Source organism: Poecilia reticulata, chromosome 15 (assembly GCF_904066995.2).
Source record: "Poecilia reticulata chromosome 15, P_reticulata-male-v2, whole genome shotgun sequence".
Classification (NCBI taxonomy): domain Eukaryota; kingdom Metazoa; phylum Chordata; class Actinopteri; order Cyprinodontiformes; family Poeciliidae; genus Poecilia; species Poecilia reticulata.
Window position 1 is genome coordinate 3,212,639 of NC_088844.1, and position 27,692 is coordinate 3,240,330.

Here is a 27,692-nt window from a genome sequence, read left to right on the forward strand (position 1 = left end):
TTATGGGTTTGATTGATGAAAAACTTTATTGGTCACTGGTACAGAAATGACTACTGAACATGCTCAAAACGCAGCTTGGGTCATCACAGCAACATCAGCACATAGAGGCAGAGCTTCGCAGAGGTTTGAAGTGATGATCAGGAAAAAGCAAAAAAAAAAAAAAAAAAACACCGTTCAATACAACAATGTGGAAGGTTATGTTCTACATCAGAGTCCCTATGATTGGTTTCAGATTGAATGTATTGCTCAGAACTTCTGCGTGCCGCTGAACAGAGACTCCCTCTCCATCAGCAGCTCTCCGTATCTCTGCTGAAGTTCTTTCTCTCTCTCCATCTGCCTGTCCACATCCTCCCGCAGAGCCTGAGAAACACAGCAGGTTTCATCTTAGTAATTATTACCATGTAGCTGTAACCTTCACTTTCTACAACTAATTGAAAAACCAAAATCACTGAAAGTGTTTAATGTATTACCGCTTGTCTTCTAGGAATGGCCAGATCCTCTTGTTGCTTCAGCTGATTGAAAGTCTGTAGCTCAGTGGCTGCTTGCTCCACCTAGTGGACAACACGGACATTACATTCCTGCAAACTACATACCGAGTCCCCTAAGACCAGGGGTCCCCAAACTTTTTACTGTGAGGGCCACAAAACTTTTCCCTTCTCTGCTGGGGGCCGGAGTCAGTTTGGAACAGAAAAAGTGTGACGATTGCAGGAGAGCCTAAATGTAAAAATGTATTGTTTTCCAGAAAGCACAATCAAATAACCCTCTCTGGGTTATTCACAGAAAAAATCCAGGAAATAACACTATTTATGAAATAAATACCGTATTTTCCAGACTATAAGCCGCACCCCCAAAGTTGTTTTTTTTTTAAAAACCAGTAAACATATATATATATAAGCCGCACCAGGCTATGAGCCACAGATATCTCTGCTGCTCCAGGTTTTCCACAATTTTGCAGGGTGAAAGAATCACCTGACTTATTCCAAGAGACGAAAGTTGCAGCAGAGGGGGGCGGACACCCACAATCTGAGTCATAACAGGTCAATTGAATATCACATTTATTACGGTTGAAAAAGAAAAAGTTGCCAAGTTCAGATTTAACTGAACTGATTACAGTAGTTTCCGAACTGTAACAGTAAAAGTGCTGATCCTTTGTGTTGCTACTAGCATGTGCTAAATGAAAATGGGTGCTTTCTTCTTTAGATTTCAACGGCAGCTTATTGTTACACTACTGCCATCAATTGGATCCTAATATCTATACCTCAAATTCTCATAATGATCCCAGTATTTAAAAAAAACAAAAAATCTTTTCCCCTCAATGCTATTTAACTGATCAACAACATTCTCAAATTTCAATTCCCTATTAAAACCTAATTCCGTTTTAATGGGAGCTTTCTTCTTTCGTTTCCAATTTTGACTTCCAATGATTCACTTCCTGCTAAAGAGCCCCCTGGTGGTTGAAGAAAAATACACATATAAGCCGCACTGGGCTATAAGCCCTTGCAAGGTTCAAAGCTTAGGAAAAAAGTAGCGGCTTATAGTCCGGAAAATACGGTATATGAAAAAAAATCTAAATTCTCTCTGGTATTGTTCAGGGGGTCGGACCAAATGTGGAGGTGGGCCCGAGGTTTGGGGACCACTGCCTAAGATCAACAATCTGCTAGTGTAAAATCCCGTCAGTACCTGCTCCCAGAGTTCATTATGCTGCTTAAGGAGCCCCAGCGCTCTGGACTGGAAACCTCCCAGCAGAATTTTCAGCTTCTTCTCCAGTTTAGCTGCTCTTCGAGCCTCTGCTGTCATGTGGCCTCGGTTCACCTGGAGTGTTCACAAGTACCGGGATGTCAGTGTTTGGATCAAAACTCACATACACAGTAGCATAGAATAAAAGAAAACCAACAGGACTCCTCAAACTGTTCTCCACTTTACCTCTAGTTTCTTCTCCAGACTTTCGATTCGATCTTTCTTTGATGCCAGGTTAGCTCGGGTGTACCGGTTCTGACCAGCCAGATAAAGCACCTGTGCAGCAGGACGAACATGTTTTACTGCTCTAAAACTTTAGAACAATAAAACTGAGTCAGGGTGAAGAGTCTAGAGCAGTAGTCTTCAATGTTTTTTAACCTGAGACCCTCAATTAACTAGGGGTGTAGCGATACAATAATTTCACAATACGATATTCTGGTCACGATACGATATGTATTACGATATTTGTTGAGCTGTACAATTCGCTACGATTCAGTGCATTTTTACGATTTTCTGAAAGATTTTAGAAGGACAGAGTGATTTTAGTGACATTTTGTGTTCCATAGACTTGAATTTAGTTAACTGAAAACTGATTAAAAGCACCAACTACACAATACCCGACTCTGATTGGACAGTCTAACAGTCTGCAGCTGGACAAAATGAATCAAAGATGCAGTGAGAGAATTAGTTTCTGTCATTTAATTCATGTGGATTTGACATAAAACTCAAAAGTTTAAACGGTAATCCAGGAGCAGAGTGGGGAGATTATCACCTCTGTAGACTCAATATGCAAATGATTGCACTTATGAGTTTTTCTTTTGGACACTGTGGCTGCATTTTGGAGTAAAAATGCAGCCACAAATGCAGTCTTTTGGACTATGGGGAAAAAGGCTTTTCTACCTTGGCTCCCGGAGTTAGCCGTGGCTGTAAGCTGTTTACTACTAGCTGCTAAAGTAGTGGCTCCGCTAGTGATCGACTTCCTGCAGCTACGCAGCGCTGCTATTCCCCTGCCTGGATCTCTGAGTAGCTGCCTCTCAGACTGCCAGGATCTCATCGTTCTCTCAGTCTCTGATACTCTTTATCTGTTGCTAATAAGAATGATCGATCAGCCATTGTTACCATGGAAATCCTCACTGCACCGCAGATTCCGGCTGGGGGTTTTTCCTCTTCGTCTTCCTGCTCAAAACACAGCGCTGCTGAGCGCCCGCTTGGGATGTTATCAACCCATGTTCATTCTTCAGGTAATCCTTTATATACAGAACAGAAACCGCTAAGCTAAAAACTAATTACGAAGTGAATGCTACCAGTCGAAATTTGCATTAATTTTGCGATCTCACTGCTTTTGCAGCTGCTCCGTTTGCGCCGCTACTTCTTTCCGCTTCTCTTTCACGGTTATTTGCGCAACTTCGTTTCTCAGCAACAAAATACAGCCCATCGTTATTTATTGAAGATTTTACATTTCCAAAAACACAGGAATCTAATGTTTCGTTTCTTTTTGTACGTTTTGAAGCTCATTTCCTCTCACATAATCGGAAAAGCCGGGGAATGGCGGCGCTTTTGACATTTCTCTGATATTCGGAAAAATATGGTTTACTAATTTTAGCATAACTCCGGTTTTACTTGAGCTATTAACACAATTTAAAAACTGGTGTGTAGTTTATAATGTGCACTTTAAAAAAATATCAATATATATCGCCGAATCGATTTATTTATACAGCCCTGCAACCAACTACATCTGTATATACACTTTTATTTTTATTTTTTTACAAAAGTACATTGTATTACTGTGAACTCAATACAACCAATACTGTTTTTTCATTGTAAGTTTAAAACATTCTTGAAATTGCGCTGCTGGGCAAAACCATCTTACACAAGCAGTGCCACCCTGAGGTGAAATTCGGTATTACACCTAAATGCAATATATATATTTTAACCACCTTTTAATTCTGTTAAAACGTTAAATTACCAATACAACAACACCATGTGATCACACCCTTGCATGTCTCAATTTAACTATATGTTATTCATATCAATGTGTATTTAAAGGCAAAAAAAATAAATAAATTGAAGAAACTCACATTGAAGACCTCTGATCTAGAGCATGAATCCACCAACACTATTTGCCGAGTGCTGCCATAAACGGGTTCTTACCTGTCCGTAACACTCCTCCCACACCTGGGTGTAGGCCTCCATGCTGAGGTCTCCGTGGCCCATTCCTGCCTTCACCACCTCCATCTCTGTAGTCAGGATCGCCTTCGCCTGTTCATCAACATGTGCAGCATCAGTTTAAATGAGCTTTAAATGAGTTGGACTGAACATCTGCAGACAGTGGTGTGTCAGACCTGTTCCATCTCTTCCGTGCTGATGGGCTTGTAGGGGTGGGTTTCCAGGTAAGAGATGTGTGAGGCGTTGTTGGACGTAGAGGTGGGCCCCTTGGTTTTGCCGCGCTGCAGCTGAGTGACCACATTAGATGAGGGGTGGTGTAGGCAGTCGTGGTGCAGCATGGTGATCATTTCCTGTTTGATGAGCTCCTCAGCCACCTGGAGGTCGGTGAGCGGCTCCATGGACGCGGGGCGGAGCACTGACTCGTTAACCTGCACCGGAAACAGATCTACGTTCACATGCCGGCATCTGTAGCTGTGTTTCCACTAACTGTCGAATGACGCAAAATGAAATTACGAAAATAAATTTGCTTAATGGAAATATGCCAATTTAGAAAAAAACGTTTTTCAATAAAAAGTTTTGCTGCTAGAATGGGTTTTTTGAAAATAGATGCATTTCAAAAAACTACAATGGAAACACGAGTCACATGATCAACAACCAGATGTTACTACTGACAGAAAAGACGAGACGACAGGAAGTGGTAGGAGGACGATGGATTGTCTTTTGGGGTTTTTTGCAGATAACGTGCAGCTGGCGTTATTTAGAAACACTAATTGCGAAATTGTGTTTTTTGACCTTAGCACAATATTGACAAAGATTTGTGTACATTCATAATGCAACGCAGCTTACAAAGATAAAATTAAACTTTCTCTAATCGGTTATAACTAATCAAACCGAACCTCAGTCGGCCTGGGGAGGCTCCTCTGAACAGGTGTGTGCCGAAGTTTCAGCTCCTTCTCTCTTTCTGCATCCCGTTGAGCCTGATGAAACAAATCGGCAGATTTTAATAAAACCGAGTCAAAAGCCTGAATTTCATCAAATCCTTTGTGTGTTTCTGCAGCGTACCTGCTTGCGTGCCTCTATGTCTGCAGAGTCCTCTACAAATCCACTCTCCATCTCCGTCTCTTCCAGTTCTTTCTCTGCGTTCTCAGGAAGAACGATCTCAAAGTCGTTCTTGGGCACAGGAAGTGACATCAGGCCTTGTCTCAGCTGCTGCAGGCTTTCCTTCTGCTGTAACGAGTAAACATACAACCTTTAGTCTCCGTGTTGTTTTTCCCAACAAATAAACTTCCTACCAAATCAAATTAAATCACTCACATGCTAAAGTATTCACACCCCTAGAAGTCATTCATATTTTGCAAATAAGCCAGATTCAATAAGCAATTGATCAATTAGTAATTTATCATAATTATATGCCAAATTAAAATGAGCTTGGCAATTTTGTTTAGAAACTTCATGATTAATTTTATTTGCCGTTTCAGCTGAGTGTGGTTTTATTTCCATTTTATGTTGGATATTTATTTAAACTGTCTTTCAGGTATAGTGTGAAGTGTTCTTTACAAAATAAGTTTATTGGCTTTTGAGGGGGTAAATTCATATTTCATATTTAAATAATTACATAATAATGACTGACAGTAGTCTACAAACATCAATTTTATTGTTTATTGCGATAATTACTGGACAATTTATCATCCAGTAGAATTTATTGTGGCAGGTTTATTTGTGAGGTTGCAAACAGAAACTTTATTTTTCTTTATTATATGAGAAAGACCAACTTTGTGTCGGTTTAATCACAGAAATTCCCAATAAAAATCGATCAAAGTTTGTGGATGTAATACGACATAATATGAAAACTCATAAGGGAATCAATGTTTGAAGAGGTTTATATATATATTTTTTTTTTACCACATGTTTGGCGTACGACGGGTCTGCCAGCTGGTCCTCTGTGTTGATGTTCAGTTTGTCCCTCAGAGGCGTGCGGCCAGGGGTCAACCCCGGGGTACCCCGAGGGGTCATCCCCCCCGCCAGAGGGGTCATCCCGTCAGAGGCCTGGCCCGGTCCGGGGGTTCTGGAGGAGCAAAGGGAACCATGAAGGTTGTCGAGTTCATGAGAAGAACACGACACAAATGAGACGTGAAAAAAAGAATCTTTTCCACCATTTCTCAAAATTTACATAAAGCAAAATAACGAGTCGACAGTTTAGACTCTGCTTTTAAACTGCCACCGTCTTTAAAGTGAAGTATACCATTAGGAGTAGGGATGTAGTGATGCAATAATCTCACAATATGATGCACAGTATTCTGCTCACGATACGATAGATATCGCAATATCTATCGTATCGTGATATCTATCACGATACGATGTGTTCTGTGTTTCTGAAAGATTTTAGAAGGACAGAGTGATTTTGGTGACGTTTTGTGTTCCATAGACTTGGATTTAATCAGTTTTCAGTTGAATTTAATTAACTGAAAACTGATTAAAAACATCAACTACACAATACCTGGCTTTGATTGGGGTAGGGGGTAAAATAAAGTCTTTTGGACTATGGGAAAAAGGTTTTTCTACCTTGACTCCCGGAGTTAGTCATGGCTGTAAGCTGTTTACTACTAGCTGCTGGGGGAGTGGCTCTGCCTCACCCCGTAGTGATCGACTCCTGGCAGCTGCATGGATCATGGCAATCCTCACTGTGCCCAGACTCCAGCTCAAAACAGAGCACCACTACCTGCTGCACGCCGATTCTTCAGCCAACCCTTTATATACAGAACAGAAACCACTAACCTAAAAACAAATTACTAAGTGGATGCCACCGATCGCTCCAATATCCAAACTTTGCATTAATTTTGTGATCTCACTGCTTTTGCCGCTACTCCGTTCCACTTCTCTTTCATCGTAACTTGAACAACTTTACTTCGTTTCTTAGCAACAAAATACAGCCCATTGTTATTTGTTGAAGATTTTAGATTTATAAAAACAAAGGAATCTAATGTTGCATTTTGTTTTTACGTTTGGAAGCTCATTCCCTTTCACATTACCGGAAAAGCTGGTTTTTAACATTTCTCTGACATTCGGAAAAATATGGTTTACTTATTTTAGCATAACTCCAGTTTTACTTGGCCTATTAACACTATTTAAAAACTGGTGTGTAATTTATAATGTGCACTTTAAGCACAAGTTGAAAGTGAGACTGAGGGAGGCGGAGTCTAGCTGCTATGCCATCACAAATCAGACATGTAAAAAAGAACCACGTAAGCCTATGGACCACTGTGGTTTAATGGATCGATACTCACGGATGAAAAATCGATACCTTCTGAGAGGTGGGGTAAAAATATCGATACATATCGTAGAATTGATTTAATTATCCAGCCCTAGTTAGGAGCTGCTGGGAACTTTAGCACAGAGCTGGAAAAAAGTTCTAAAAAAATTTGAAAAAACTTGTCTTCGGTGGAGAAGTAAAGTGTAGTAATATGAGAAGAAGAAATGTGGATTCAAATAAAAGAAGATGACATAGTAGGACAATGAAGAATAAGAAGGTAAGAAAAAGTAAAGTTTGTTGATTTTTCCTTCATCCTGTCCATCAGACAGAGTTCTGTGCCGACTGTCACTGGATTTGAGCTGAAAATCCAGTGACAGTCAAATCACTCATAAGAGTTACTGCTAAGCCTTTCGCAATCAGCAATTAATTGCATAATAAATTAAAATGATCTTGATCATTAAAATTCTGGTGATTAATATTCTTTGAAGGGCAATGTTGTTCACATATTCTTCTTAATATTTTTAATGTACGGTTCCAGGATGGTTTTTATTTTGGATATTTAAAATATCTTACGGTTCCAGTATGAAGTGTTAAAGTTTACTCTCTGAGTGATTGCTTAAGAAACTTCACTGGGTTTTTGGCAGGAATGTGTCGCCGTACTTCAGGTTGGATGGGAATGCTCAAGAGATGAGATGTTCAAGTTGGTAGACAGAATGACTCTTAAGTCATCTGTGTTTGGACTGACTCTTTCTTAATGTCATTAGGCAGCTGTGTGTGCTGTCAGACACCACATCAACACTAGCTGCATCTACCTGAACGGTGTACTGAGCACGGTGTTGGGCGTCTGGACCTGCTGCCTCTGGGGCGTCACGCCGCTAAAGTCGCTCTCGTGCAGCGGCGTGTTGAGGCCTCCCTTCAGGGGCGTGTCGATGTTGGTCAGAGCCATCAGGTTCTGTGCTTCCTGACAGAGGAAACACACAAAACAGTCCAGTTATGCACTGAAAATATGACACACACTGAATCAAAACAAGCAAACTACAAATGAGACAAATATTTTAGATCAATTAAAGAAATAAGAACTCTAATTTAGCTTTTATTTTTTTCCATCAGTCTTTGCAGGTAAGGATTTGTTTCTATAGCAACAACAAGAGGCACACAAACAAACATTGACGGGAATAAAAGCTCCGTGATTCACCTGCAGTATCCTGTCCTGCGCAGCAGGGGTCCGTGGGGTGCGGAGTCCTGTGTTCATGTTGTTGGTGACGCTGTACTCTGACAGCAGGGTGGAGGAGGCCGAGTTCCCGCCTTCACTCTCCTCGGCCGCCTGACGAGCCACCTCACTGGCCACACCCATTTTCACCACTTCCTCCAACTCAGCATCACTGATCTAAGAGTGCAGACGGATGAAGCAACTGAAGCGGTTTGTTTAGAATATAAAAAACATCATTCAGCACGCTGATCTCCAGTAATGTGCTGCATGCAGCTGTGTGACGACGCGCTGCTCTGGCGGCAGGTACCTGTGGTGCAGGCAGGACCAGTTTGGAGCGTTTCTTGGTGAACTCGGCCACTCCGCTGGTCTGCAGGATGGCAGACGGCAGATCGCTCTCTTTCTTTTTCTTGATCTTCTGTTTATCCTTCTTCCTATCCCTCTCCTCCCGTTCACTACAACCAACCAACCACAGGTTTGTTTTATCTGTAAACGGTTCAACTGATGTGTGAGAACAAATTTGAACGTTACTGACCTGCGGAGTTCTCCGTCCAGGTGCTGCTGTCTGAGCCGTTTAAAGTTCGGTTCCAGAGCATCATATTGCTCCATGCTGGTGTCATAGAAACCCTATGTAAACAAAAATAAACCAATGAGCTTTTCTCATCGTCTCCCACCTCTTCCTCATTGTGAACGTATGAATAAACATGTTCTGCTAATCCATGATCAAATACCGCTGCAGGTTTTTTCTCAAAGGGGATCTCTGCGTTGTAGTCCACTCCTCTCTTCTTCTTCCTCTTCTTCTGCACGGCGATACCCGCCGCTCTCAGCTCCCTGCGTTTCTGCAGAGCAGCCAATCGTCTGCAGTCAAAGAGAAAATTTTTAATTTTTATTTTAGAAATTCTCCTGAGACTGAAATCCCTCAGCTGTGAGTTTATTTAATAACTGAAAACATAAAGATGTTTGAACCTGGCTTCCTCCAGCTGTTTCTCTCTGGCTTTTCTCTTCGCTTTTTTCCCCTGAGTGTTGGCCAGACGAGCTCTGGCCTCTGACAGCATCTCTAGCTCATCTGCAACCAGAAATACAGACAAACATTAACACGCCGAGCCAGCTACCAGAGCAGATCCAATCCCTGAGCGTCAGCCACCTTCGTCCATGTCCACTGGGTCGGGCCTGGCAGGTTTGGTCTCGGGATTCGGATCAATCTCTCCTGGTTTTAACTTCCGGGGATCGTCTCCCACCTCTTCCTCATTCTCTCTCTGGGCGGCTTTGTCTCTGAACAAACACAAAACCACACCTATGACCCAGAGTCATCCTGATCGTGATGGATATAATAGTCCAAACCACAGGTAGTCTGATTTGGTTCGAATTCAGCCTAAAAATGTGTAAAAAGCCAAAACGTCGTACAGCAAGTATTCGTAATGCTCCAGACACTGGGCAGCGGTGCGACCGATGATGGGAGCGATGGTCCTCCACTGAGTGGGCATCAGCTTGGCCAGGTGAAGCAGCTTCTCCTCTTCCTCTCTGGACCATTCTGTCTTCTTGATGCTGGGATCCAGCCACTCGTACCTGCATGACGAAGCAAAGCCAGGCTTTACGATTCAGACTTAAATAAGTCAACTCCACTGAAGAATGCTGGTAACACCGTACTGATTAAAACATGATTTTTAGTAATTAATGCGTCTGCCAGGACTCACCATCGGGCCTTGCACTGTTTGGCAGACTTTCGATGGAGCAGTGAGGCGATACGCGACCACTGATTCTTCCCATATTTCATCACCGCTGCCTTGAGGATTTCATCCTACAAACACAAACAAACAGTCAAATTAACTTCCATTTCCAGCATAACAACAAATAAAGTTAATTGTGACAGGTAAAATAATAATAATAAAAAGGAGAATTTATAGATTGCAAAACTATGCTTTGATGTGGAGCGTTGCTTGATCCAGCGTTGGGCAGGTTTCCACAAAATAGGGTATATTCTGTTTTAGCACTTCTGAATTTTTATGCCACATAGAATGGTTCCGGTTCACAGGCAACAGGATGTTAACAGGCAACAGGATGTTAACAGTGGCTCCTCAGTAGCTGCAGGACTATTAATGATGCCTATATAATTATTCAGATGTCCTGAAACGCTCCAACAACAACAAAGGATTTAAGCTGGATGTGTCAAAACTTCGAAGTTATTGTGAAGTTAATAAATCGTTTGTATTCATCATAATGCCTCATATGTCTGACGTAGCTAACAGGGACAAGCTTACAAAGGTGCTATGTAAACGTTAAGTGTTTTTATTATCTGTGCAATCTACATATCTATGATTTATAAAGATATCTATATAAACATATATAGATCTGTCTATCTTGTGCCCAAGCTATCAGTCGAAGCTGAAGTTAGCTCCCGAATGTAGCATCTAATTCGTAAAATAGCTAAAGGGCGATTACACTTAATTTTTCACTATCTTGAGCTTTTTTAATGTGTTGTACTTTAAAAACAACACCTAGACATTTCAAACCTAACTAGATTATTCTGTACCAACAGCAGAATAAATAAAACATTTGTGAAACCTAATTGATTTGTGAAATTTGTAAAATGTCAATAATAGATTCCAGAACACATTAGATCTGAATTATTAAATTGGCATTATTTGTTATTTTAACTTTCAGTTTTCTTTCTTTTTTATCTTTATTATAGTTGGACAGTTCAGTTTGATGGCTTCCTGGAGGGAGAGATTGGCTGAGCTAATGTTGCCAACAACTTTTCTCCTGCTATTAACGTTTTTGCTTTTCTTTATATAAAGTATTTCTATCAGTTGCTCTTTTACCATTTTGTATACAGTATTTGTTTATACAGTATTTTTTTATTTTTACCTTAATGCTTACCTGGTCAGTTGAGGTGGAAATGTACATCCTCTTGATTACTGACAAATGTCAGAACCACATGGACTGAGCTGGTTACATCAGATCAATCTGAATCTTTATTTCTCATTAAAACAACTTCTTGTAATTTTAAGACATTGTTATAAAATTGCATCTTTATTCTGCTGTAACGATGACTCATTCTTGCAATTAAAATTTATTGTATCTTGACCGTAATGCTCCCTTATACAACTCACAGAACAGATGATTGAAATAAAGACATTTTTTGAAAGTATTTTCTGTGATTTTATTATAGAAATTGAGGACGAGAGGAATCGATTAAAATCAAATCTGGTATGAAAAAAAAATCTTGTATCATCCAGCCTTATTCAGTATATTAAATTATATGACTAACTACATATTACTTAATATTCACATTTCTTTGCTGGTATTACCTAAAAGTGTTGCATTTTAACATCTCACTTGAATTCCTGATCTAAATGCAAATACTTGATAACGTAAACACAGAGAAATGGGGAAAACAAGGTTTGTGAAATGTAGAGAATTACAAATGAGATTCAATTTTATTGTAGGTACAAACAGGATAGCAAAATGAACAGTGAATATATATAATATACTTCCTAGCAGCTAATCAGACATCAGACTTGTTTTGCCTTTACTGGTGATGAAAACTCGTCACTCTGGAGGAGAGGAAGTCCAGCTCAGCCCCGTCCAGGATGACTGCAGGGTCAGGGTAGCCAACAACGTCTGCAGGTAGATTTTTGCATATCTGGTGCTCCGGTTTCAAGATCATAGTTTAACCAAGTACTGTAAATAAAAAGTTAGTCCACGTTGTGATGATCCGGCAGACCGTGGACTGATGGACGCCGTCAGCTGGTCCAGGTGTTTGGATCCAGTGGAAAGGTAATCAGCACAACAATCATGGCTCAGAAACATCACGAGGTGTTACGATGCAAACCTGAAAAATTAAAAACAAAAAAAACTAATAAGCGTCCATATTTAGCTGCACAACATAATCAAAACTAATAAATCCTCAGCTGTTTTTGAGAGTTTTGCTTGAAAATAAATTGACAATATCTCAGGAAATTAAATGTGTAAGTGAAATAGTTCTGGTATCACAAAGAAACTGCAAAAAAAAAAATGTTTCAGAGGTGTAACAACACTGAAGTTACTGAGTAAGAGTGAACTAAAATATTTACTACTTAGAAAATGCATGTTAAAATCTGAATACTCTTTTTAAAGTGTGCAGCTGAAATTAATTTAAACTACTAGCAGGCAAAGCACCGTGTTCGCCTAATATATGTACCAACAGTAATACAAAAAATGATGCATATAAGAGGCATTAGTTTATAAAAGTCGAGGCAAACATAAATTTACCATTTTAAAAACAAAATGCAGCCTTAACCTCATTTTCTATGCAGAATCTCAGAGGGGAAAAAAAGAGAAATTACGTTGTGTAACACAAGAACAGATTATAGCAGCCAAGTGGAAAAATTCACTAACGTGGATTATAATTATGAAACAGCAAAGGTAATGTCATATTTTCGGGATTTGGGAAAGACGTGATTTGTACCATTTGTTCTGTGGATTTTTTATGTGTATCGGTGCCACTTAAACGGCTGTAAAGCGAAGGTTTTGGATCTTAATCTGACTGACTACCTGTGTGGTTTGGATCGGGCTGAAGCGTTGCTGCTCTCGGCTGTTCTTTAATTACCTGCTTGGTATCAGAGGGGCTCGTCGCTCCGACTGCATGTTAAATGTATTTTATATAATTGTCACATAAAAAAAAGCTAAGGAGTTGCCTAAAAATAATTTCATACTCCGTATAACACAAACGCACATAAACACGTATCGACTCACCTTGTGTCGAATCGCTGCCTCTGTTCTCAGCCTGTTCCCGTAGCAGTGGATTTCCTCCAACAAATTATTCCAGTGAACGAAGCGCGTACAGCTCCCTGTTAACCTCCGTCTTCCCGTTTCTGACGCTGGATCTTCAATATCCTCAAGCTTTGAAATAGCAGGCAGCTACAAACCGTGTTAGCTGTAGTGGCTAAGTCTTGGCTACAGTACGCTGTCGCCTCAATATCAGCAGGAAAATGAAAAAAAACTAAGCACTGGATGCTACTGGCTAATTACTGGACACAATGACACACCAAAAAACTCGGTTGTTGTACTAGTAGCTCACAGATATTTAAGTTTTGCGTCTTTTTCATGGTACAGATCTTGCAGCTTTTGGGTAAAACCAATAGGAGCAAGCAGGACCCGGAACCAATCTATGTGGCATAAATTCAAACGGAAATACGTCACCACCTCTCGTGGCAAATAACCCATTGGGCTTCTAAACGGTTGGACTTGAAAAAACAACTTTGGATAGGCTGTTCAAATTTGGGCTGCCCACGTATGAAATTTCTATTCATACATTAGAATGGAAAATTCAATTAAAAATAGTTATTGTGTGGCAGAAAAGTTCATTTATTTTAAAATGTTTAGAACGTGTACAACTTGACAGCTTCTACGCTTTTCCAAATTAATATAAATAATAGTAATTGTTTCATCAAGAGTCACCACAATATCAACCGTAAACACCCCAAATGCTGTTTAGAGTTATTATACAGACGAGATCGCATCTGCATAAAAATGAGATTTGAACCGGCTGACGTGTTTGAGCTGGAAACAATCAGATCTGGCAACCCTGAGGATTTGACACAAAAAAGTTCCCGTTATTGGCTAGATTATTAAAAAAATAATAATTAAATGGGAAATTAACTGAAGGGGACTAAGAAAGGCAGTCTGTCACAATGCCTGAAAGAATCCACTGTTTTTCGGTGTTCAATGTAATGTTGCGTGAAACTTAAGGTAGTAACCAAATTCTATAATATTGAATATTTTAGGTAATGGCAAATTATAAAACATTTTAAGAGTAATGCTAAAAAATATACGCAAAAACACGTTTTTTTAAAATATTTATCTATGAAGCCATTTGTCTATATTATTAAGTTTTCCTCGAGAGGAAACGCCGCTAAGTGTTGCAGGCTGCATTTCTCTTCGCTAATGACGTTATCGCTTTTAACCAGCTAGGTAACAAAAGTTACCTGGTCAATATCACATAAGCTACACCTCTCAAGTAACTAAACTGTTTATATTGCATAGAGGTAAATAAAATAAAGTTGCTATTTGAGCAGAATACCGTTATATTAACGTTTAGCTTCATGCTAACTTTAGCCACTGGTTCAGGGTAACAGCAGTTAGCTTCAGGCTAACCATGTAAACACTTACCTCAGTGTTGCGCCAAACGCCTCCTTTTATCATAATTCGCGGCATCTTGACGACGCGCTCGTTTGTTCCCCTTCAACAACTGGAATAATCAACCCTTCTCACAAGTCCTGAGCTGAGGAACGTCAAGCCTGTGATATAAAAATTAACAGCCAACAAAATGCAGAATGCTACGAGAAATCGCCATGCACCGGAAGTGTCGCAGAATTCTTCTTCTTTTCTTTTTATGGCGGTTGGCAAACAACTTTTAGGTGCATTACCGCCACCTTCCAGGTTGGAGTATGGATCAGATGCTTATAATCTTCCCATAATACCCGTTCTCCTAAGACTACAAAAAACTACATACCCTGATGTAGTTTTTTGTAGTTTCAAATCTCTTTTTCGAGGTTTGAAACGCTGGCCTGTTAGCGTAGGTTTCTGTTGCCTTTGATTACTCATAAATGACACTCGAAATTCCTTTTTGGATCAAAAACAGCCCGTCCTATACAGTGGGGCAAAAAAGTATTTAGTCAGCCACCAATTGTGCAAGTTCTCCTACTTAAAAAGATGAGAGAGGCCTGTAATTTTCATCATAGATGTACCTCAACTATGAGAGACAAAAGGAGAAAAAAAAATCCAGAAAATCACATTTTCTGATTTTTAAAGAATTTATTGGCACTATATGGTGGAAAATAAGTATTTGGTCAGCTACAAACAAGCAAGATTTCAGGCTCTCACAGCCGTGTAACTTGTTCTGTAAGAGGCTTCTCTGTCCTCCACTTGTTACCTGTATTAATGGCACCTATTTGAACTCGTTATCAGTATAAAACACACCTGTCCACAACCTCAAACAGTCACACTCTAAACTCCACCATGGCCAAAACTAGAGAGCTGTCAAAGGACACCCGAAACAAAATTATAAACCTGCACCTAGCTGGGAATACTGAATCTGCAATAGGTAAACAGCTTGGTGTAAAGAAATCAACTGTGGGATCAATTATTAGAAAATGGAACAAGACCACTGATAATCTCCCTCCATCTGGGGCTCCACGCAAGATCACACCCCGTGGGGTCAAAATGATCACAAGAACGGTGAGCAAAAATCCAGAACCACATGGTGAATGACCTGCAGAGAGCTGGGGCCAAAGTAACAAAGGCTACCATCAGTAACACACTACGCCGCCAGGGACTCAAACCTGCAGTGCCAGACGTGTCCCCCTGCTTAAGCCAGTACATGTCAAGGCCCGTCTCAAGTTTGCTAGAGAGCATTTGGATGATCCAGAAGATGACTGGGAGAATATCATATGGTCAGATGAAACCAAAGTAGAACTTTTTGGTCAAAACTCTACTCGTCGTGTTTGGAGGAGAATGAATGCTGAGTTGCATCCAAAGAACACCATGCCTACTATGAAGCATGGGGGTGGAAACATCATGCTTTAGGGCTGTTTTTCTGCTAAAGGACCAGGACGACTGATCCGTGTAAAGGAAAGAATGAATGGGGCCATGTATCGTCACATTTTGAGTGAAACCTCCTTCCATCAACAAGGGCATTGAAGGTGAAACGTGGCTGGGTCTTTCAGCAGGACGATGATCCCAAACACATCACCCGGGTAACGAAGGAGTGGCTTCGTAAGAAGCATTTCAAGGTCCTGGAGTGGCCTAGCCAGTCTCCAGATGTCAACCCCATAGAAAATCTGTGGAGGGAGTTGAAAGTCCGTGTTGTCAGCGACAGCCCCAGAACATCACAATATTGCACTTTAAGTGTAAGAAATCAATGTAAGAAACCAAATACTGTAATATTGTGGATGTTTTTCTAGATTCTGTCTCACAACTAAGGTCTACCTGCACCATTATTTGTAAGTGGACAAAGTTGTTGCCTTCCCTTTTAAAATGTCTCTTTATTGTAAATTGGTACTATATAAATAAACGAAACTGATCTGAATTATTTATTTCCATCTGTATGTAAATCATGTTTGTCTAGAATCTTTACTTCTGAGTAGAAAAACATCCCCACACCAAGATTCTACCATGTTTTATTGTGGGGATTTTGTGTTCAAATTGATGTGCAGAGTTGTTGTTTTTTACTACCCAAATGTAGCTATATATTTGTAATACAGGTGTTATATGAGGAACTATGTTAAATCCAGAATTTAGTAATGCAGGTACCAGTCTTTAAGAACTCCTAATATACAACATTCAGGAACAGGTGCTAGCTAAAGGTGCATTGTTACATAATAAATACATTCAAGTTCATCTGCCTGCTGAATAAATACTGACATGGAGAGTGATGATGTTTTATTTCAGCTCAATATCTGAGGTACATATTTACTGATTTCACATAAATGTATCAGGCTACGCACAAGTTTTTACATGATAGTACAACACAGAACATTTATGTCAACGCAGACATGCACAAAGAAGGCAGCAACAGAAACTAGCTGTTAACTAACTGCTCCGCCCTCACAAGAGTTGACCAATCACAGGGTGGGATTTTACTAACTCAGATGTGCCGTGAAGCCATAAGGACAACAAAAGAGGAGATTACAGAGGGGCTGATACCTAAAATATTTAGACAAATTGTAACACTGAGCACAATAACAAACAATATCTTCAGTATTGACAATAAATATGAACAATTTCTTAAATATCATTTCTATATTTTCAGTATCATATATATATGCACACTTCATCAAAAAGTAGATTTGATCCTACTGGAGTGGACACACACACACACACACACACACACACACACACACACACACACACACACACACACACACACACACACACACACACACACACACACACACACACATTATCTTCCCACTTTGTCTCTTTTAGTGTAATTCTGTCCAGTGTTACGGAGCAATACTGTGGGACAGGGGACACAGGGAGCTTTAACGTGATTTAAAGGGGGTGCTAATTTGACTGGGGTCACATGCAGACTGATATGTACATTTGTAAACTCTCTCAATGTCACCATCCTTCCCTCCCTCAACCCCATTCATTTTTCTGCCACTTTTCTCCACCATCCTGGGTTTTTCCTCTGCGTCTCTCTCCCCTTTTCTGATGTTTCTCTACTTTAAGTCTCCAGCGTCTCCCTGGATGGTCTTTTTGATGCGGAGCAGCATTGTGGTCAGCCACTGGTCCAGACGGGACACGGAGTCAAACTCCTTCACGGCCTCAGTGAACGCCTCGCTGTTCTGTTCCTCGTGGGCTTCAAGGAGTTTCTGTTAAAACAAAATTTGGAAAATTACTTTCACAGCAAATGAAGTACAATGCAACCATAGAAAAAGAAGCTTTCCCAGTGGTGGCCACTAATCCGATAATCTGCTAATAGCAGTTCATTTTTTGATTATAGCTTTTGCGTGTTCCTACTTTGAAAATGTTTAGGTATGTTTCCTGTTATGAGGAAAGGAACATACCTTTAGCAGTTTGAGCTCTCTTGAGTCTGAGAAAGCTGGAAACATCTCTTCATACTTCTCTATGGCCAACTGGAAAACACAAGGTTCAGGTAAGCTAGCTGCTAACAATGAACACATTAAAGCTGAAGCAGTGTAACAACCAAACATGGACACAAGTGTGTTACCTTAGCATTAAGCTCATCCACTATGAAGTGACACAATGACGCTTTGAAGAAATACTCTTTGGCATTGTACTTCAGCAGAGGATTGTCCATAGTGCTCATAGCAACCTGAAACACACACACACACACACACACACACACACACACACACACACACACGCACACGCACACACGCACACACACGCACACACGCACACACGCACGCACGCACGCACACACGCACACACGCACACGCACACACGCACACACACGCACACACGCACACACGCACGCACACACGCACACGCGCACACGCGCACACCCACACACGCACACACGCACACACACACACACACACACATATTTTTTATGTCTTTATCTAAACACATCTGAACATAGCTACAATCCCAAAGCGGATGAAGAATGACTCCCTGCTGGGTACCTGTTCGTAGATTTCAATGGCTTTCTGATACTGTTCCAGTTGAGCGCTGTAGTGTCCGACCTTCAGAAGACATTTGTTAGCTGAGCTGAAACATAAAGAAAACTTGTTGCTTCATTGGTGGAACACAGCAGTCTGCCTTTCATGCTGAAATCTTCATCACTCTGTATCTTTATACAGTAGCTACTGCTGTGATACATCTGTAGAAACAAACAATGACCATCTCATTATTGTTTGTTTCAGAGCTAGTTTTCATATGAAATACTATCCCAGAGGTAAAAGTTTGTTCAATGGACTCCATAAAATTAAGCCATCTACTGCCAGTCAATACTCACATCATTGCTGGCAGTCAATCTACGTTCCTACACACTGATCTTTGGGAAGTGACTGATAGAACTAGATCATGGATACAAGCAGAGATGAGTTTCCTCTGCAGGGAATCTAGGCTTTCCCTTAGAGATAGGATGAGAAGTTCCATCAGAGTAGAGCAACTGCTTCTGGTCATGGAGAGGTACCAGTTGAGGTGGCTCAGGCATCCTAATCACCAGGGAGGTGGTCCAGGAATCAAGAATATCTACCTGGATTCTTGTGGTTTTCAAGAATCCAGAGAACCACTACAGGTCTAAGTCCATTCCAGTCTCTCTATTTAGACACTTTCTCTTGTTCTCCATGCTCATGATAGATTTTTCACCCAACACTGCCATCCTTTGGCCATTTCTCTTAATTACATTACATTTTATCCAATCTCTAGCATTTGGCCATGACATATGTAAAGTGCCAGTTCAGCACTATGAAGCTTACTGAAAAATGTGTGGATGGCTGTAAACAACCGTCCTCCACTGCAAAGAGATTTGAACGATCTGGTTGTTTATGTTGATTCAATATTTGGAGACGTGACCAACACAGACTGAACGTCTTCATTTACTTCTTCCAAAATCATTGTTAAGACTACAGGCAGGCTGCAATTCTAAAACAGTGTGGCAAATCAATGTCTTTATTCACAACTTCTCCTTCTATTCGCTGATTGGCCAGGATGAAATTCTACCAGAGACATTCACTTCAATGGGAGAAAGCCCAGTCTGTGCTCTGAAGGGAGATTTGAATTGAGCTGAATAGCACAGGAAGGCAATGACCAGAAGAGAGAAACACTGAATATACTCAGTTCCTCATCTATTGAACTGGACATTACTTGAATGAATGACTGTATTGATGAAAGCATTGCAAAATCTCAGTATAAACCTAAAAACATACAAGATATCTAGATGCTAATCCATGGCACTGTGTGTATGTATGTATGTATGTGTGTGTGTGTGTGTGTGTGTGTGTGTGTGTGTGTGTGTGTGCGTGTGTGTGTGTGTTTATCAAGTGTGTTCTGTACATATGACATTTATTAACATGTTTACCTGTTTGACTCCTCTCCCTTGTAATAATCTGCTGCCTGCTCATAGTGAGCAATCGCCTGAACAAACACAGACACATTTAGTTAGTTTGCTTAATATAAATGTCATGTCAGGTTTATATCAGGAAGAAAAAAATATAATTTTACCTTTTCAATATCCACCAGCTCAGACTCATAAATCTCTGCTATGGTGATATGATGTTTGGCTGCGATGGTAAACCGGCCCTGTTACAACACAAACACACACATATTATGTTGCATTCAAAGCTCTGAGTCCCACACAGAGGAATGTAATGGCTTAATCAGTGCTTACCATGTCAGTGTAGATGTCAATGGCCTGGTTTAAACAGTTGATGGCCTCTGGAAAAAGAGACGGGTAGAAAGGAGAGGAAACTCTTATGAAGTCTTTCTGAGTCTATTAAGTCAAATTAACGGTCTTTATCTCGGTTTGATCCCTCTGTGACTGTTAACCTGCTAACCTACACTGCTTCATTAAGCGCCTCATGAAGAAACCCAGATATTCCTTTTCCTCGAGCGACATTTCGACCCATTTTAATGTTTCACACACACCTTCACTCAAGAGCCGAATGACAAGACAGTAACCAACAATGCTGGAATGGGAATGGCAGAAAACATCTCAATGCTTCCTTTTGGAATGTAAAACTAAATCTACTTTTGCATAATAAATTACAGCCAAACTTGGACTGTAACCCTTTGTAAAACCTTCAAATCTTCTTCTAGCCACTTCAGTCATGCAAATTTTATGAAGTTTATTTTTACTTTGGCATGAAAATTAACTTGTTTTTAGAAAAATCCTCATTTTTTCAAACAATGTGTGCAGGATTGGTACGTTCTGCTTAGTGAGACTATTTGATTAGACTGATTGGCCTAAATAAAATAAAGTGCAAATTATTATCTTCAGAAGATACCTACTTGATAAAGACAGTCTACATGTGTGATATCTAGTCTCAGGCTGATCAAATTGTTGTGTGAAGGCCTCGAAGGTTTGTTAGAGAACATTAGCAAACAAACACAATCACTAAGACAAAGCCTGCGGGAATAAACCAAAAATTAACCAACACAGAAACTTATGACTGCACCCATGTCGGTATTTTGGGTATTTTATTTAAAAAGTTGTTTTTGTCTTTGTTAGCTGTGTAAAAATAAACTATGCTCATGTCCAGCTTATTGACTGTAATATGTGCATAATTACTGTGGAGCCTGTTCCATGGCAAAACGGAGACACAAGCAGTGTAAACTGGGGGTTATCGTCCATTTATCATTGTCAAGCTGAACTGCTCAACATGTCATTATACTGATTTTATCATTCATAATTCATTCCTAATTAAGACCAAGAAACGTAGCAGAAAGGTCAAGGAGAAAGATGTGGAGGCACTTGAAGCAGGGTTAGCTTCTACAACAACATCTCCCAGAGCCATAAGAATCCAGTTTGCTGTTTGACCCGAGTCATGTGGATTAGACAGGTCACAATGGTAAAAAATGATCTCTAATGTCAATGGAACTAACCTGGTTAAATGAAATGAAATAAAATAAAATAAAATAAGCATCTCCCACTAAAGTTGTGGGAGACTGTCCTCTGCTCAGATGAGACTAAATTTAAACTTTCTGTCCACCATCTAAACCTTCTCTGTTTGATGAAACCCAGACACACTGCCGTGGCAGCTCTCACCCTGCGGGTCGGCCTTCTTGTAGGCGTTGCCGGCATCAACGAAGCTTGTAGCGGAGTCCAGTTTGTTCTGAAGCTGCATGTGGAGCCGGGCGGCCTGGCAGAATGCATTCCCTGCAGCTGAACACACAGCATAAATAGTTGGAACATTCACAACTAAACTCATAAGCTAATATAAATCTCTTATCTTTAGACTTGGTGTTCAAAAAGCAGTTTACTCAGTATGAGCTATTATTTGCTGCTTTATTTGGAGCGGACACTGTCCTCTACATTAGCTGTTAACATGGATAGTTAGCTGTTCACCTACCACTCCAGTTCTTTGCCATCTTAAACATGTTGGCTGCTCTTGCGTACATTTCGCAGGCATCCTCCACCTTATGGTTCCCCCTGTAACAGACCACAGAAAATGCAATTACCTCATTTTATGCTAACATCACACTGTAAATGTGGTTTTAAAGGCAGAAAACAATTCACATGCTTGTGCTGATTCATGTTAGTGTCACAGTTCTCCAGAGAGAGGAAATAACCAAAAACAGCTGAGCCTGCAGGTCTGACTGCAGAGGACAGCTGAGGATGAGCAGACCCTCCAGCAAAACACATAAGCGACTAGACTTTGTTTCCCAAGGCAACATTTTCATCCTATTAGAAAATAAAGTAGCTCTTAATATGTAGAGATATGAGTCATATACCATCAGTATAAGAAGTATTTGTCTACACACAGATTTGTGATCTGACTTTATCTATTAGGAAAATAAAGCTCCAACTTGTCCTGATATGGAGAGCTAATTGGACCCTAAACGTGACCAAGTATCTGTTGGCTAATGCAGAATGTTGTAGCTGACACATGTTGTTGCATCATTGACACATGGCTGAGTTTAGTGCATTAGTTTCTGCTAAATATCATGTTGGTGTAGTACTTTAGTGAAACAAATACTAATTAGTAAGTTAAAGTTAGCGTATCTAACTTTTTAGTTAGTGGTGTCCACCACTGCAATAAACCATGATTCACTTCACATCAGTTAAAGCTGTGTCAAACCAAAGAGGCTAACATCAGGGCAGAGTGGATCCTGTATGAGCAGGCCAGGAACAGACTGACCAAGGAGATCTGGGCAGCTAAGAGATGCTATAGTGAGAAGCTAAAGAACTGTTTCTAAGCTAACAGTCCAGAAATGTCCATTTTCTGCTTGAGAGCCAGTGCTGTTCAACTTGCCCCCATCCTCACTCAGATCTCCAGCAAGTCTCTGAAGCTGTGTGAGGTTCCTGAGGTTCCCTCTTTCTTCAAGGACAGCACCATCAACCTGAGCCCCCCAAAATGGACCATAACAGGATTAAACGACTACAGACCTGTTGAACTGATGCTTGTGGTCATGAAATCCTTTGAGTGACTGATGTTAGCATCTGCAGGACATCACATGCCCCTTGGAGTTTGCTTGGCAGCCAGTCAATAGATGACTCAACCACCCAGGGACGTATGTCAGGATAGTGTTTGTGGACTTTAGCTCGGTGTTCAACACGATCAACTCAGACTTCTTCCACCAGAAGCTCACAATGCCAGTCCCATCCGGTTAGTGGATGACCAGCTTCCTGACCGATCAGCAGCAGCAGGTGAGGCTGTGGAATATTTTCTCCTGCACAAGAACCATCAGCACTGGCGCCCCTCAGGGTGTGTTCTCCACCCACTCCTCTTCTCTCTGTACATGACCACAACTCAGCAGACCTGTCTATAAAACACCTGAAGTTTCCAGATGACATCACTGTGATTGGTCTGATCCAGGTCAATGACAAGTCTACAGACAGAAGATGGATTAATTGGGTCAAAAGTACCTGGAGCTTAGCATACTCAAGATAGTAGATGACAGTGAACTTCTGGAGAACACCTCCCACACTGCCTACCTTCACCGTCCTCAGTCCTTACTCTGGACCTGAGACGGTCCTCACTCACAGACACAGTCTGGAAGAAGGCCCAGCAGAGATTGTACCATCTGCAGCAGCTCAAGAAGTACAGTACAGTGCGGCCAGTGGCCATCTTCCACACTGCCAATATTCAATGTGTCTCTGTGTGGCTTGGCTCATTCACAAAACACGATGGGACAAACCTGGATCAAACAATTGGGTCTTCAGAGAGGATTGCCAGGTTTGAACTTTCCTCCATCCAGGACTTGTACAGCTCTAGCATCAGGAAACGGACAGCTAACATCTTCCCACAGATCTCACACATCTTGGACTGTTTAGACTTTTCCCTTCCAGTCAGCGATACAGAGGCATCACAGAAACAGTTTCTCCCTCCAGGCTGTTTCTCTGATGCACACAATGAACACTAGACACCCAGTAGTCATCTACTCTGCTGTGAAACAAAATAACCGATAACTGTCACAATCTGCCTTCTGTTTCCTTTTCTATATGCAAAAAAATTACTAGAAAGATTGTGGAAAGAGAAAAAGCACAACTCTCCCATCTCTCTATGGTCTGACTGTACAAAATGCTGACAACAAAGGTATCTATGAATGTGCCAGCAAGGATTTTTGTTTAAAGTTTTCTCTTTCCAGATTTGTCCACTCAATGGAAAGAGTCCATTCAAATTGAAAGTTGGATTTTTTAAATGTTCCTTGAAAAATTCAAGACCTTTCTTTGTTGTACATCTTTACTATCTTAATTGTTGCTAGTGTCGTACATTTTACGGATCCACTCGTTCCCACAGCTGAATTAGCCTCTTAACTCTGAGTAGCAGCTCATTAAATAAACATGTTTTGTGTTCAGATGGAAAATACAGATGTGACCCAATTCACAACTTTCTAGGACACTGCCTCATTACAGCAAAAATGTGTGCATCTGTCAACATTTTAATCATGTCAATTTTTTTTGTTTTGCATTCTGGACACATCTAGCAGTTATGACCAAAATGTTTGTAACATTTTCAGCTTGAGGTAATCACAGACTGACCAGATCCATATTAATTTGTTGCAAAGAGCTGTGTAAACTTTAAAAATCAGTCTTTTTTAGACAGGCACAGCAGGGCACCACGCAATCCTAAGGATGTGAAAGTGTCCACATGAGATCCAGCGCTGGGTTACCACCACTGCAGAGCTTGCTCAACATTGACAGTGAGTGGATTTGAGGAAATCGGCACACAGCACAGCAAAGACATTTTCACAACAATTTTGGGTTGCAAAGAATTCCCTTATATCTAAGAAAAATGTCAAGGACTGACTGGAATTCTCCACTAAAAACAAGACTGATCAGCAGAAGAGACTAACAGGGTAACATTCTCCAATAAACCTGGAAAATAATTTGTCTGGATAGAAACCGATCCTTTAAAGGAACCTTCTGTGTACCCGTTAAACTTGATCACATTGTGTCTTAGTAAATTTCAAAAGATTTTCTTTGTGTTATATGTGATTGCACCTTTTGTTGCTATGACAGCTGCTAATAGTTTGATGTTTGTCTCCACCACTGTTGAAGTACTCAGGGCTTAAAGAGCTCCGGCCGGGGGCCGGATTTCCGGCTTTTGACCAAACGGTCCGCCTCAACCAAACTGTAGATAAATAGACAAAGATGTCTGCCTATCAGAATTCTAGCTCCCTTGTTCTTGACCAATGACTGTAAAACGGTTTGTAGAAAAGAAGCGCATGAAACACATGACGATTAGGCGGCGCAGCAAGTGATGAGTGAAGATTACTGATGGTCAATAAACGATAAAATAAATCTAGCAACAGGAAAGAAACTAAAGTGGACATAGCAATAAACCAAGAGAGGATAAAACTAATCAAAGGAAACTAAATGGAAATGAATGAAGAACAAAATGCAAGAATAAACTAAGAAACTAAAGTAAATACAGAGGAATAAACTGGTATGGCAAGACCTTTCGAGCAATAATTAATACAGAGACTGTATGGCAAGAATAAACAGACACTATTTCCAGATAAAAGGTAAAATAATATTGTTGAAGTGCTATGGGTTTGTCGAGACCACATCTAGTACTGAGAATAAATATATCTTACAGACCATAACAGTAAATAAATTATCACTTTTATGTTTTAATTAGATTTGACATATTTATTTCTTCAATATTATTTTTCATGTCAGTGTTAATGTCATGAGGCTGATGACTCCATGACACTTTGAATTTGACTCATTAGGATTTGATTAAGAACCAGATTTGTTCTGTGTCATTTCTGTCCAGTAAAACTATTAATCTATAATCAATAGACAGGTTTATATAAAGATATAATCCATGTGTCTGTCTCATATTTATATGGTATTAAAATGACCTGGAACTTTTGTTTTTCCACTGAAAGCTCTGGTTTGAACAATAAATGCCATGTGGGTGAAGTTTTATGGATGATACTCTGATGTCCCATTCTCCTGAAGGCAGCACAGAGCTGCACCACCAGAAACTGACAAACACTGAAGAGAAGAAGAGTTATGATTAATGTAGTTACATTCTATCCATGTTTTAATGTTGCAGAGCTCAGTTGTTTGCAAATAGATCAAAGTTTAAACTGGCATGTTGAACATCTTTTATCTGGTCATTTTGTGGAATATTTAACAACTAGAAAATGGCAAAGAACAAAAATATATTTTCCACTATGACTGGCTTAGCCTACAAATTTTAAGTTGAATTTTCATTAAATTTTCCATAGACACCAGTGAAAATAATTTCTATTCTCATGGCTTTTTTGTTCTCTTGGAAATTATCTTGATGATAAATACAGAAACAAGCATAAAAATCAAAACATCTACAATAGTGATAGTTATATTAATAATAAAATAATAGTCAGTGCAAAGTAGCCTACAGATTCTTTGGTGGGGGGCGGTGAGGGACCTGGATAGAGGCTGGGGGGGCGCTGGGCTGAAAAAGGTTGAGAAACACTGATCTAACTGCTAAAGTTATAACTCCGCCTCACCCCGTAGTGATCGACTCCCTGTGTAGTAATGTGTAGTTGCGCCACTGGTGCCAGGGAGGGAGGAATGGTTTCAAGTCGCTTTAATGTCTGATTACAGACGGAGAAAGTGCGCCCTCACCTGTACAGAAAGGTGTATGCAATGTTAAAGTTACTCTCCCTGAATGGAATTTATAGTGGTCAGTCCCAGTGACTGTTTCACTAACGGTTTAGCCAACCCCCCCCAGCAGCGCCCGGTCATTGGCCCCCCGGCCCGACGCTGATGTTCCGCTAGTGGTTTGATTCAAACAATTCTGCTGTAATTCTGGTCGTGAACTCCTTGTTCTTTATTTAGCTCCATCTGACTGACTTTATATCAGTTTGTCACATAAAATCAAAATAAAATACACTGAAGTGTGTGGTTGTTATGTGACACACTGAGTCTAAATTATTTTATTTCCAAGACATTTTTGAAAAATAAAGGAATCAAATCAGTTTTAAACAAGAGGATACTCTTCATTTTATGCCAGCCGTCTCTCCTATAAAATAAAGGTATTCCTAGGAAATCTTAAGAACCCTCAGAAAGCTGAAAATCAATAATCGTGATTGTCAATCGTTATCCATTTGATGAGCTCATGCTTAATTCACTTCCTTCTGTCGCAAACATCCGCCCCTCCCGCTCCCGTCCTTAAACACAAACCAAAAAGAGAACCATCTTCCTCCTCTTCCTCTTCCTCCTCCTCCGCGGCTCCCTGCATCCTCAGCTCGGCCTCACGCTCCATCCCGGCCCGCTCTCCTCCACATGACACCATCCGCATTAAGCTATTATCAAAACCACGGGACTGCAGAGTTATTCCCTCCCAAACACACATAAACACACTGCTACTAAACGAACTTAATATGCTCAGGTTATCTAAATATATTTGTAACGAAGATCTTATTAAAATGAACGGAGGGCCCCTCTGTGCACAAAGCCCCCCTCCCCCCCCCCTCTCTCGCCCAAAATGAGACGCTAGTAAACATATGGGGAGCTTCCTTTACCCGAACATCCCTCCCAGGAACGAGCCCGACGCTTTGACCTTCTTGTCGGCCTCGGCCATCAGCTGCATGGCCTCCTTCTCTTTGCCGGTGTTGTCCATGGCTCGGTGGGTCTGAAAGCGGGCCGATGTTCCGCAGTGGGGAGAGAAAACGTCTCGACTGGTGCTGATGCTGAAGGAGGCTGGCGCTCTTCTTCAG

At 40.6% G+C, this 27,692-nt stretch overlaps 2 protein-coding genes and 1 long non-coding RNA gene across 3 annotated transcripts; all 3 read right to left on the reverse strand.

The window, feature by feature from the left end:
* On the reverse strand, positions 1-14,730 carry cdc5l (CDC5 cell division cycle 5-like (S. pombe)). Its single transcript, XM_008429060.3, has 19 exons — positions 14,511-14,730; positions 10,055-10,158; positions 9,765-9,926; positions 9,505-9,632; positions 9,327-9,426; positions 9,092-9,218; positions 8,896-8,987; positions 8,671-8,815; positions 8,349-8,540; positions 7,966-8,114; positions 5,806-5,968; positions 4,966-5,130; positions 4,800-4,880; positions 4,080-4,331; positions 3,889-3,996; positions 1,924-2,013; positions 1,681-1,812; positions 471-551; positions 1-360 (listed from the first exon to the last, which is right to left on the reverse strand). Exons 1-19 carry the CDS (start codon positions 14,553-14,555, stop codon positions 247-249), a joined length of 2,430 nt encoding a protein of 809 aa, XP_008427282.1. The 5' UTR covers positions 14,556-14,730; the 3' UTR covers positions 1-246.
* LOC145555056 (uncharacterized) lies at positions 11,779-14,502 on the reverse strand. Its single transcript, XR_014091126.1, has 2 exons — positions 13,095-14,502; positions 11,779-12,192 (listed from the first exon to the last, which is right to left on the reverse strand). It is a non-coding gene; the product is annotated as an uncharacterized LOC145555056 (long non-coding RNA).
* A 2,036-nt stretch (positions 14,731-16,766) lies between the features above and the next one.
* napba (N-ethylmaleimide-sensitive factor attachment protein, beta a) lies at positions 16,767-27,692 on the reverse strand. The gene is made up of 10 exons (XM_008429062.3): positions 27,498-27,692; positions 21,884-21,963; positions 21,580-21,696; positions 20,203-20,249; positions 20,037-20,114; positions 19,894-19,949; positions 18,494-18,578; positions 18,076-18,180; positions 17,912-17,980; positions 16,767-17,716 (listed from the first exon to the last, which is right to left on the reverse strand). Exons 1-10 carry the CDS (start codon positions 27,593-27,595, stop codon positions 17,564-17,566), a joined length of 888 nt encoding a protein of 295 aa, XP_008427284.1. The 5' UTR covers positions 27,596-27,692; the 3' UTR covers positions 16,767-17,563.